The following is a 13246-nucleotide window of genomic DNA, read 5'->3' as shown; positions in this document are numbered from 1 at the left end:
TATTTGATATTTCATTTTTGGAGTGCTCATCTCTCTTCTCTCCTGGGGAGGGCAGTAGAAAATTTTGATTGATGAAGATCTTAACAAGGCTACAGTAGAGCCTCAGCTGCAATTTAAAAGAGGGTCCTTTGAAGTACCCTTGCATTCCAATGAGGGGAGCTTCCCTCATGCTGCGGAGTGCAGCATTCCCCAGCGTGCACAGGGAGCTGCAATGGTCCCCTCTTTGTGCCAACCTTGCTAAAGCAATGCCATTATTCACATGGAGCTGGACCTAACCCTCGGCTTCATTATGTATCCATGGGAAATAAATGGCTAAGGAGTATGACTGCAGCAGCACAATAGCTGATTTTCAAGATGTAAGGCAATATGTGTAATATAAATGCTCAAAAAAAGACTGAGCCTTTAGTGTTGTTTTGCACAGACTTTCATGAAAAAGTCTCAGTATTCAGCAAAGGCATCACTGACGGCATTCAAAATATGCTGCTTTAGGGCCCCTTGAAAATGTTTATCCTTCCCTACCTTTGTCTGAAGCACATCTGCTGTAGTTCAAATCCAAATGCAGTGCATTTGCCAGAGTTCAGATTAGATCTTTAATTAAGCTTTCATCCCCACTAGCACAGACAACAATGTCAAGTCTGTGGACCCCATGAGAAAATATAGCTTATTCCATTGGCTTCTGTGGTCTGCAACATTGTTAGCATGCTTAAAAGTGGCTGGGCTTTGCTGAGAGTGAATACTGTATCCTAAAGGAAATAATTTCTGGTTTAAATTCTGTTTGAAACATTATTGAAGCCAATTAAAATGTGTCCTTTAGGGATCTTGGCTGAGGTCTCTGTTGTTTGATCTCCCCAGTGCTCTGTGTTGCAGCTCCTCTGCTCTCCCCAGTCTGTGCAGAGTGGATGGGCAATGTGTGAAGGTGATGGGTAATAGTTGTAGTGTTTTAAGGCTGGAGATATTAAGTATTTTGCTTGAAGAGAGAAGATAAAAAAATAATTCCAGTGGGTCTGCACAGTAAAGCTCTCAGAGAAGCAACATCTGAATTCCCTTTGAGGGGCTCCGTAGTCTCTTCCTTGCGTTTAAGTGCTCCCAGGCACCATGACAGGGTAGTCTTAGCAGGGTAGTCTTGGCTGCCCAGATAGCCTTATTGCCTTCTCCCTCCCTCCTTGTCTTTGGAATCAGTCATGATAATTTTACAAGAGGGAAGACCCAGGAGCACTCAGCAATTCTGTTTTGTTTTCACCCACACAGACATTGCTTGTCACAGGCTGTTACAACTTCTCCTTATCCACAGGGAATGAACTGATGGCAAAGCAGTTTAGATTGTTTCAGTCTATGAATAAGCTCTATGTATCTCATGAAGCATATAGTTACAATTGGAGCATGACATATTCCTCTACTTTAAAATAAAATTTGTTTATAGGAGCATTCATTTGCTTCAGTGGATCACATCAGAGGAACACAATGATGACCATGTCTCACCTGGGAAGCCCTTTCCTTGTCAAACTTACCCCTGGGCTCTCCTGCTGCCAGGTAACAGTTTGATATTAACTGTCTCCATCTTTGTCACCTATCCCTCACCTGATGCAAAGCAGGTATTCTTCATCCTCCAAGCGTTGCTGCTGAGGGTTCTCTTTCAATACCAGCAGAAGGAGTTAGAGAGTAATTATTTGGGAGGACAGAGAAAAAGGCAATTTTTAATGATTTGCTGCTAAATTTTTATATCTGATTATTACTATTCTTTCCTAAAGCACCCAGCAGGTGATTCAGATTTGAGGACATGTTCCAGGTTTTTGTGTACTGTGACAAAGGTATCTGGACAATGATAACAGGGCTTTATCAAACAGGCTCTCTGTTATCTGCAGACAGGAAAGTCACATAACCAAGGTTCCTATAGGACACCTGTGGTTTGAAGTCACTGTACACATCAGCTGTGTTGGTGTGACCAGAGAGAATTAGCTACCATACTCCAGACATGTACTAAATTATATTTCATGGTTTGAGAATGATGCTTTTTAAGCTGATCAGTGCAGTACTTGGGAGTTGCTTTGAAATGTGTTTTTTTTTCTCAGATGTCTTGTGGCTCTGCAGAGGAATGCAAAAGCAACCAGCCAGGATAGTGGTTGATCTGAAGTATTAGAAAGGTACCAGGAAAAAATTAATCAGGAGGGATAAAAAAATATAAAAATATACATGAGAAAGTAAAATACAGACAGTTGTAATTTCCAACAAAATCTGTATTTTTAAGACAAAACTTGAAGAAATATATTAAATATGAGCTTCAACCCTTGACTACATTCTCAGCTGTATTTTTATTTGTCCTTTTGTCTACTGAATAAGACTAATAGACACTGTTCACTTGTATAACTCTTTTTGTCTTTCCTGAGGCCTTTTTTATTTTCTGTTCTGTAACTTTTCAATGCTTATGCCATACTGGGGAGAAGTTTTGTAGTTATGATGTGTTGTTTTTTTTTTCCCCTGATACTGTATAATCCCTTCTTATTTAAAAAGTCAGAGAGAAGAAAAGGAAAAGACAAAGAAAGCTTGACAAAATAATTTTATTTTGTTTTGTGAAAAAAAAGAATCTTTAAAGAAAATAAAATTTAGACTGGTTGATTAGTTTTTCTGACTTAGTATAGAACAGAAAATTAGTTCCACTTAAAAAAAAACTTTTTTCAAAAAGAGTCAGAAAAGAGGAACTGCATTTAGAAGTCCCAACAAGTAGCAGAATTTGATTGCAGAAGAATCTGTGCTTCTTAGTTATATCTCATCTAAGGGACTGGAAACAAGCTTAGCTAAATCTGTTTTACTTGGACTGCACACATCAGTGAGTTACCAGATCTCAGCTGAATAGTTGCAACTTGTAGCTGAGGAGTAGAAGCTGCTGAAACAATTCAAGAACAGTGCCTTGCAATCGCACAGTTCTTGATCTTCATGCGATTTCTTAGTGTTCTAAAACATCAGAAATAAAATAGATGCAGGATAAACTCCAGCAGAATGCTGCTGCAGGGAACTCAGAAGGCCTGACCTAGTCCATCAAAGCCCTGTATGTTGCATTACTCCTGGGACACCCAACAGCCTTTGTACTCACAGTGCATTTCTTTAGACTGCTCCACCTCTGTTTTCTTGAAAGGTAAACACCTTTCAGATTCAGATTAATTTATCTTAGATACCCTTAAGGCAAACTGGGCACCACTGATATATGAATCAATGAATTATTCTGGTAAGATCTATTGCAGAGCTTGGTTTGCACTCAAAATACACACAGATGCAGTGGGGATGCACATATTTTTCTCTACTTCAAAGTCAGAAAAGAAACAAGTTATAAGTATGCATGTATTGAATGAATTTAGAATTCTTAGATCCAACAAAAGCGAGAGCAAGCTCTTACCTAACTGTACATGTCTGGTAGGAGAGTGTTTTTTAGGACTGGAAGCCTGGCTTTCTGCCACTTTATCCTTGCAGACTTTTATTTCTGGGAAAGAGCAGCACGTAGGGGTTGCTCATTAGGATGTGTTATGTTCTCTGCCTATTAATGTGAGATGATGCCCTCTGTTGGGTGTCCCACTGAGAGGATAAAAGGATCCACACAAAGAGATCTATGTTTATTATTAGCTTTACAAGTTCTTTAGCTCCAGTTGTTTAAAAAAAAAAAAAAAAAAAAAAAAAAGAGTTTAAGGGTACCAGATTTATATTGTTCTTTTCTGGTTAATTGAAGCTTAGAAGTAACTTCTTTCTGCACCTTCTGGTAGCCGGGTCTTTTTGTAAGTGTAAGCTAAGAAACATCTTCATTTAGCTCAAGTTTTGGAGCTGTAGAAGCAAATTTCTAGTCACAGCCCTCTGTTTTTATGGCTCTTGAAAGGATACATAGTCATTGTATAGTAGAACATAAAGAAGGAAGGTAACACTATTTCTTACTTAATGAAAACATAAATTTGTTTGAAAGACAAAAGCCATTTTTGGCTTTTAAAGCATAATTCTTCACAGAGCTCATTTTGGAAAGTGTATACTTACTGATTTCTATTTCTTCAGCTTTTTGATGGGGGAATGAGCTACATGAAAGTATTTCAATTTATTAGTAACTATCAAGATTATTTTATATAAGATGTGTTTTTCATGAATTAAATTAAATTAAATTGAATTAAAGTTAAATTAAACATTGAGAGACTGACTCTACCGACCTGCAGCCAGATGATACTAAAGGTAGCAGTGTGTTTTAACAGGAATATTTCTGCACAACTGATCCAGCTTTCATTTTACCTTCATGAAGAGTCAAGTACTATCAATATCAAGGCTTTTTCAGGAAAGTAAAGATACTGCAGTTGAAAAAATTTTAGTCTTTGTCTATGTGGAGAAGCAGAAAGAACTCAGGGGGAAAGAAAAAAACTGTGTTTGAAAATCTTATTTCTTCCCCTCAGTTCTCAGCTGAATTTTTTTCTAGGTATTATTAAACAACAAAAAAAGTGTATCTGACTTAGTCTGTATTGCAGGGGCGTGGACTGTGATTGACATTGTTTTCTATTCTTTTCTGCCTCACAAGCAGCCTCATTCAAGTACAGTCTTTGTATTTTCCTCCCATATATTAGTCAATATGCTTGTTTCAGGAGATTAATAGATTATTTTCAAAATCTTTCTTCAGATTGTATTCATTTATGTTGCTTGTGGAAGTAAAAGATCATAAGGTTTCTTTCATATGAGAATCTCAATGACTGCACTTCTGAGATTAACATACCTATGAAGCTGTCATATATTCAGCATTTGTAAAGAAAAATAATCTTTGAGGAGTTCCTAAGGTAAAGAAATTAAGGGAAGTCGTATCATTGAGTCTGCATCAGTTGATAGATTCAAGTTAAAAGTCAATTGTAAAAATAAGTTTTACTTTTAAATATAGTTTTGTCTTTGAACGTGATACTGCTTCTCAACATGCTGTAATGTTAAACATCCCCCTCTTTTGTGTCAAGTCTGTGCCATCATGTTATTCTTTATTACAATGTACATAGATTACTTGGTGTTGAATTTACTGCAGATTGATTACATAATTTTTTAAAGGTTTTCATTAAAAACTGTTTCAACAGGTAAGATTTTGGTACTGGTTATCTCAGGATTCCCAGCTTTCTGTCTTTAAGAGAACTGCATTAAACGGAAGTTTGGAAAAATTGCATGACATTTCAGGATTGGCTGAGATGAATTGGACAAAAGTGACTATACCTGTGGAAAGTGTGGGTGAGGAATTACCTTTTCAGGTAATTGGATATCATATTTACATTGCTTTCAAAAAGATATTTTACTTTGGCCTTTAGAATTAATTTACTTTTAATGATAAAATGTGAAAAGAGAATTTCTATTCTTTAATGCTCATATGAAAAAGAATTTAATTTAGCTTTTTCCACAGGTCCATCTATTAAAGCATAGCTATTGTTTCAGTACTCTAAGCATTAAAATAACTTTCTGTAACAAACATCAAGGGACCTTAAAGATTTAGTTCCAACCCCCACTGGCCAGGACACCTTTCATTTGACCAGGTTGGTCAAAGCTCCATCCAGCCTGGCCTTGGACACCTCCAGGGCTGGGGCATCACAACTTCCTTAAGCAACGTGTTTCAGTGCCTCACCACCCTCAAAGTAAAGGATTTCTTCCCAATATCCAATCTGAACCTACTCTTTAAGTTCAAATCCATTCCCCTTGTCCTGTTACTACATGACCTTATGAAAAGTCCCTCTCCATCTTTCTTGTAGGCTCCCTTCAGGTACTGAAGGCTGCGGTTAGATCATTCTGGAGCCTTTTCATTTTGAGGCTGAATAAACCAAATTCTCTCAGCTGTTCCTCACTGGAGAGGTGCTGCATCCTTCTGATCAACTTGGTGACCTCTTTTGCACTCACTCCAACAGGTGCTGGGGACCCCAGAGCTGGACACAATACTATACATGGTGTCTCACAAGGGCAGATTAGAGGGGCAGAATCCCCTCCCTTCCCTGCTGCCCTCGCTGCTTTTGGTGCAGCCTGGGACACGTTTTGCTCTGTGGGCTGTGAGTGCCCATGGATGGGTTATGTCCAGCCTCTCATCCACCAGCACTCCCAGGCCCTTCTGGGCAGGGCTGCTCTTGATCTCTTCATCCCCAGCCTGTGCTCATGCTGGTGGTTGCCCCAACCCAGGGCCAGCACCTTGTACTTGATCTTCTTGAACTTCATGATATTCCCATGGGCCACTTCTCAAGCTAGCCCAGGTCCCTCTGGATGGCATCCTGTCTTTCAGGGGCGTCAGCTGCACTACTCAGCTTGGTGCACCACTGCAAACTTGCTGAGGGAGTACTTGATCACAATAATGAAGATATTTAATAACACTGGTCCAGATATGGACCCCTGAGGGGCTCTACTTGTCACTGATATTCATCAGGACTCTGAGCTGTTGACCACTGCCCTCTGGATGTCACCATGCAGCCAATTCTTTATCCACCTGACAGTCCATCCATTAAATCCAACTGTCTCCGATTTAAAGAGTAGGATGTTGTGGGGGCCATGTCAGAAGCTTTACAGAAGTCCAGATATGGGACAGCTGTAACCCTTCACTGATGCAGTTGCATCGTCACAGAAGGTCACTGAGTTGGTGAGGCAGTATTTGCCCTTGGTGAAGCCATGCTGGCTATCTCGAGTCACGTCCCTGTCCTCCAGATACCTTAGCATCACTTACAGGACAATCTGTTCTGTGGTCTGCCCAGGCACAGGAGTGAGGCTGACAGTGCAGGTTCTTCAATTTGCAATCTATACCTACATTTATTACATCACATTGATAACTTTATCAGGCATAGTATAGATGAGCATAATTAAATTGTGTTGTAAATCATCACATTTGGTAACTAAATAAATAGCTAATTTAAGAAGATACGTATTTTTTCTATGTTCCAGCAGGAAGACTATTCAATTGTGATGACTTTTACCAGTTTTGATTGAAGCAAGGTCATCTGGGTTGCATAACTTTTTCCCTAGGTAAAAGTAGTTATGGCTTTGACAGTTGAGGAGCAAATTTCTGGCCTGACCAAATCTCAGTTGTAGTTTTTCCTGTTCAGAGTAGTAGGAACTATTTAGTTCCTGTGCAAATGTCATAAAGGAACGTATAAATGTGTGTATGTGTTTGTCTTTTTATCATGCCACCTTTAATGAATTAACTTCTTTTTTTTCTGTCTTTATAGGTTATTTTGCGAGGTACTATTCTAACAGCAAATGCTACTGTTGCTATTGACGATATCAGTATAACAGAAGAATGTGTAGTTGTGAATAGATCATTTCCAGGAGTCAGCCAGGAAAGTGAAGGCAAGTTCACGGTTTTCAATACATTTTCCCCAATGTCTTCTGTATATAACTGTGATTTGACTGGCAACTTGAAGTTACTTTAAATAAAACAGAGAATAATCTGAGAAAAAATATCCATGTGCTGTAATCAGTCATCTATTTTCCTGGAAGTGTTCCAGACTGTGTTAGATGGGTCTTTGCCCGTGGCAGACTAGATGATCTTTAAAAGGCCCTTCCCAATCCAAACCATTCTATGATTCTATTATGAAAGCTTTCAATCTTGTGTTATACATCAGCTGCTGTAAGTAGTTTTCACTAATTCTGCAATCTAGAATTACTGTATATTACTTGCTCACATTCATGTTTGGATGCAGAGGCAGAAGCAAAGCATCCTATATTTTCCACTAAAGAGCAAATTCTACTGCTTTAGCTTTAGGGCAAGAGGCTTCTCCCCTCATTATTGCTTAATATCTGACCTATAATAAATCCCCACCAAACTTGTCTTTGCACTCACACTCTGTAGTCTTGAAGAACCAGTGGATGGAAATATAAAACAATGTAACCTTCCATCAGACTGCTGCTCCTGATCCTCTTGATGCTAACAGCTGCTTTTCAACAATGGCATTGGCACATATGCAGTCAGGGGTGATGTTAATGAGTGATAGCTATCAGGTACCTGAATTTAATATTCAAAAATTTTAAGGCATAATAGAGAACTACAGTGTTGTGTTTTTAAGGCTTCTCTGATCCCTATAGACAGTGGGGTTGAAGTATTTAGAGAAACATTTATTTGCTTTAATTATTTTCCTTACAACTCCCTCATTTACAGATTAATCACAAAGCTATTGTTTTTAGAGGGGAGTGGGTTTTTTGTTTTCTTTTTTTTTTTTTTTAAATCCCTGTCTGGATAGAAATATGAGTATTTTAAAAAGTTAAGTTGAACAAAATATATGAAAAGCTGTTCATCATTCCACTCACCGAATAAAATCCCTGGCTTTTTGTTTCCCCTTTCATTGAAATTTGGAGTGTTGTCTAGTGTGTGAGTTGAGGTACAGGCTGGTAATTGTGCAGCACCCAACTCTGGCTTCTTACAGCTTTCACTGTGACCTGAGCACAGAGAGAGCAGAGCTACAGCAGAAAGGTTTGGTGAAAAATCTGCACCTAGCTCCAAGGGAAAGAGCAGGGAGCCACGCCAGCTCTGAACACGAGCCTGGCTCTGTAACACTAAGGTGTATTTGGTAACTTTTCACACAAGTTTGAATGTTGTGGAGAATAAGATACAGTTTAAGACCATCAGACATTGAGATCAGCTGTGTTTCATATCAGCTGGGATATAATCTAGCACACTGCATAGGCTCTGCTTTGTTTTTTATGCCAAGCATGTTGCTATATTTAAAGAAGAAAAAAGGCACTCCTTATAATTTTATATCCTTGTGGGTTTACTTACATGCTTTTTTCTGATTTTTCAGGGGAAACAGAATCTGCAGATACCAATGTTCCATCTTTTTACTGTCCAGCAGGATTTTGTTTTTGTGGGGACAGGCAATGTATTTCACCTGACAAATTTTGTGATTTTAAGCCTGACTGTCCAAATAACCACGATGAAACCAAATGCTGTAAGTGAAAACTTTAAAATCTATGTTGTTAAGCTCCTGTGACTGTTTCTTTGTCCTATTTGCAACGCTTTCATGACTTCATAAATCTTGCAATTTAATTAAAAGTAAAAGCTCTCAAGAAATAGTTACTTTACTTTGATTCTGTTCTGTGATTTTACTTTAAGCAAAAGTACTTTCAGTTTCTGTTGCAACTACTTCTCTCTTAGCATTAAAAAGAGAGAGAAAAAAAGGTTTTGATTAATTATTTAGTAGAAGAAGCTCCTTAAAAAGTAGTATTTTATTTTCTACTTCTAATGCATTGGTCACAGACTTGCATTCAAATTGTATGTTCTATATACTTAGTTTTGCTGTGAAGATGCCCCAGCAATACCACAGCTGTACCACAAGCCTGGCCACATATAATTTAAGCTGAGTCAGCATCTTCTGTTTGGATGTGCTGTGACTCCTGTCAGGGCCACATGCCTGGGCTTTCTCTGCATGGAAACAAACACGGGGGAAAGTAGAGGGAGGTGATGTGTCTCAGATTCCCTCTCCACGGGACAGTCAGCAGGGAGCTTGGAACTGTTTCAGGGTCTCTAATATGCAGCTTCAAAAGTCTTTTTGATTCATTCAGTTTCCTGCTTTGCATAAGAAATGAGTTATACTTTGCACTTTTGAAAATGAGTCTCTTGCTTTGAACCATCAACTTTGCTGTAGAACTTGTGATGCATTTTCAAAAGGAGTTGCCGTGAGCAATATTTTATGGAAGTTTTCTTTTATAGAGCATGATGCTTTCTAGCACATTCAACACAAATGACAGAAATATTGTAGACAGGATCGTCAAATTATTTTTTGTGCCCTGTTACCCATCAAAAAGCATAAACTTCTTTAGAGATGCTAATATAATCCAATTTCACTGTTTGTATTTTATGTTTTTTATTTGGATATTTGAGAGTTATTGCTCATATAAACAAAGATCTATCTGACTATTAACAGGTAAAAGAAATAATTAAAGCTTCTATGCAATTTCTCTTCAATTTTAGTGTTGAATCGTCTTCAGCTAGAGCACTGGTGTTGAGGGGTTTAAGTGTTTAGAAAGACTGGTATCCTAAATATAAGGAGCCTTGACATATAAAACTGCATTTTGTTTTGCTAGATAACAGTTTACCTAGCTAAAATCAGAAATTCCTATTAGATGTTCACTAAGCAGAAAATCTTTCCTCTAGTGGGCCAGAGTAAAGAAAATCCTGCTGTTACTGTAGCACAGCTGAGGTTGGAAGGGATATCTGGTGATTGCTAAGTGGTTCAACATCACCCTGCTCAAAGCAGGGCCACCAGAGCAGAATGCCCTGAGCTTGACAGAGTTAAGTTCTGAATACTTGTGAGAAGGGAGACTACCCAGCCAGCCAGGACAACCTGTTCCAGTGTTTGATCACCCTTGCAGTAAAACAAGTGTCTGTTGCTTCTTCTCATTTCACTGGGCACAGCTGAGAAGAGTTTTTACTTCTTTATTGCTTCCCTGTCTATGTCACTCATTAAAACTCTTACAGCTCTCAATTTTCTAATAATTTACTTTGTATTTTCTACTTTACTTATGATTACACACTTTATGCAGCCTTGGATTGTAAGTCTGGGTTTTTCTCCCATTACCCTTTTTAAATTCAGGTACAGGGTATTTGTTCTCTAACAAAATAATAAAACTTCCAAATCAATAGTTTAATTAAAAAATGTTCTAGGTAAATCTAGCTGCATGCAACTTTCACTGCTCTGGGATGGTAATGAAGTGGTAGCTTTTAATCAAGAAAATTAAGATTTTTCTTTTTGTAGCCATTTATATTTCCATTCAACTATTCAGCCTTTGTTTCCATTTCAGCATAATACCTTTGGCTGAAGACAAATATCCAGCTAGGTGTTCAAGCAGTCCTAGACCAGCCTTAATTACAAGTAGCCTATATGGCAACTGATTTTTTTTTTCTTTTTTCCTCTAATTATATGACTGGAGAAACTTTTTTTTATACCCGAGTTGCATTTGTCAAGACAATACACTAACAATGTCATGCTGAAGGTTAAACTTTGGAAGCTTTATATTTATGGTGATCTTTGCTCTAAGTATATTGCTGACTTATAAATCATTGTTACTGCTGGGCTGGCTCAATGGGTGCTAGCACTACAGCTTGTAACATGGGAAGCACAGTGTAGGTACACAAAGGGCTCTGCAAGCAGTTTGGCAAGTTGACTGTTTCCAAGCAATAAACTTGCCTTTCAGCACATTAATCTGGTGGTCTACAGCACTAGAATAGCTCTTATAATTCTTTTCAAATAGCATTTCATCATCTTCATGCTTATGTAGTGCATTGTTACTTTCTGTATTTTCTTTGCATATCCTTGCTCTTAGATGCAAGCATTTCATATTTCTCAGACAATTTTCCTTATTTCTGAGCTTGGTTAAGCACAGATTTTTGTTCACCTCTTCCAACTACCTTGTTGCTTTCATCAATATTAACATTTTTTTCCACAATGTTCCATCTAATAGTGATTGCGTGCACCTTGACCTTGTTAATGTTTTTCTCTTTGTATGAGAACCAGGCAAGGATATTACATGGGCTTAATATGTCTTTCAAAATATGTTTCATTTAAATTTTATAATCTTAAATACCAGCAAAGTGATATAGTTAGAAGCTTGGGTCCACTGAATAAGCCAGGTCTCCATACAATTCTTTTAACTCTCAATATCAATTCTTGAGACATCTCTTGACTTTTCACTTCCACTCAAATGAGTACCTTTTGTTTTCTGTCAGGCCTGGAAGAATTCAGTTGAAGATTACCACTTCTGGGACTGCCAAAATACTTTCTTTCTTGAATGGTGCTACCCCTGACTATTACATCACAGCTTTTCTTCTACAGATGAAGAATTTACTATGGCCATAAAGCTTTTATGCTCTTTATACTTGACTTCCATGCATTAAAGCAGAGGAGAAATGTGACAGCCTTTTTCAAACTGCAGATTTACAGCAGTGACCTAACACACCTATCACATTGTGTGCTTGTGCTCTGGAAGATGAATGTGCAGCATGACTTCTGTGGTCTACATCCTAGGCATTTGGTGCAGTCTAAATGCTCACTTTTGCACCCTAAGAATTATGTTGATGGAATAATAATAAGATCAGGTTGGAAAACAATCTGGTAATATAAATGTATTCTTGATATTCTGTCTGACCTTTGCTAATTTCTCCCTTATGCTCTGTCTTTTGTGTCTGTTCCTTTCTTTTTCTCTCTCTGCTTATGGTGTGAATTATCAGGAATAATTACATGGGTTTCTATACGAAATAAATATTAAATAATTTACATTTATAGAAAATATAGCATATTTTTGCAGGATTATCACGTGGTTTGAGGTGCTCCAACCTGACCCTGTGCCCAGTCACTGATGTATTGAGGCATTCCTGCTGCAGCACTGACTTACCCACAGCCATAGATGCTTTGAAGTGTACTTTCTCTAGTGTGGACTTACCCTTCAGAGTTACACCTGCTGCCACAAAGACATAACCATGGCTCCAGGTGCTTCAAGATGTACCTGCTCTGGCATGGGCTTATTCTTAGCCACAGACACCCCAGGGTGTCCCAGTCTCATGTGGCCTCATCCACAGGTCACAGTCCTTTTGACTCGAGTCCACACTGGAGTTCCAGCCTGTTCTTCCTAGTACAGCAGCAGCAGTGACCTGGCCATCTGCCAGGAGGAATATCACCTGTGTTGGTATCAAAATGCTCCCAGGCACAGTAGAGTGAGGAGATAAGCAGTGAAAGCAAGAAGCAGCCAGTAACGAGCTCTAGGCTCTAATGAGCAATCAGGAAAGCTGACCCCATGGCAAGCACAGGAGTGTGCCAATTAATATCTAAAAATGAATAAAAACTATAAATTTGATCCAACACATTCCAATCAAATTTGTCATTGTCTCAAATCCTTCAAGGCACAGGTACCAGAAAGGACTAGCATGGTCGAGCCCCAGCTGGCAGCTTAACCCCACATAGCTGCTCACCCACCTCCTTGGTGGGATGGGAGTGAGAATCAGATGAGCAAAGGTCAGAAAACTCATGGGTCGAGATAAAGACAGTTTAACAGGGAAAGCAAAAACCCAGTGCACAGGAGCAAAGCAGAACAAGGATTCAATTCACCCTATGGACAGGCAGGAGTTCAGCCAGGGGAGCAGGGTCCCATTACACATTATGGTGACTTGGGAAGATCAACACCATCACTTGGAGCATCTCCCTCTGGAATTGCTGAGTATGACACCACAGGATGTAGGCTATTCCTCTGTTCAGCTGGGGTCAGCTGTTCCGCCTGTGTCTCTTCACAACTTCTTGTGCAT

General features: G+C 38.8%; 1 protein-coding gene across 1 annotated transcript in view; it reads left to right on the top strand.

The window, feature by feature from the left end:
- Nucleotides 1-13246, top strand: part of MALRD1 (MAM and LDL receptor class A domain containing 1) — a 236579-nt gene that overhangs the window by 39632 nt on the left and 183701 nt on the right. Inside the window, exons 11-13 of the mRNA XM_062500144.1 lie at nt 1421-1530; nt 5073-5240; nt 7185-7305. Coding sequence (XP_062356128.1) covers nt 1421-1530; nt 5073-5240; nt 7185-7305 — 399 coding nt within the window. The remainder of the gene's footprint in view (nt 1-1420; nt 1531-5072; nt 5241-7184; nt 7306-13246) is intronic.

Source organism: Cinclus cinclus, chromosome 1 (genome assembly GCF_963662255.1).
Source record: "Cinclus cinclus chromosome 1, bCinCin1.1, whole genome shotgun sequence".
NCBI lineage: Eukaryota > Metazoa > Chordata > Aves > Passeriformes > Cinclidae > Cinclus > Cinclus cinclus.
The sequence above is the reverse complement of the archived record's forward strand: the minus strand, read 5'-3'. Positions and strand labels throughout refer to the sequence as shown.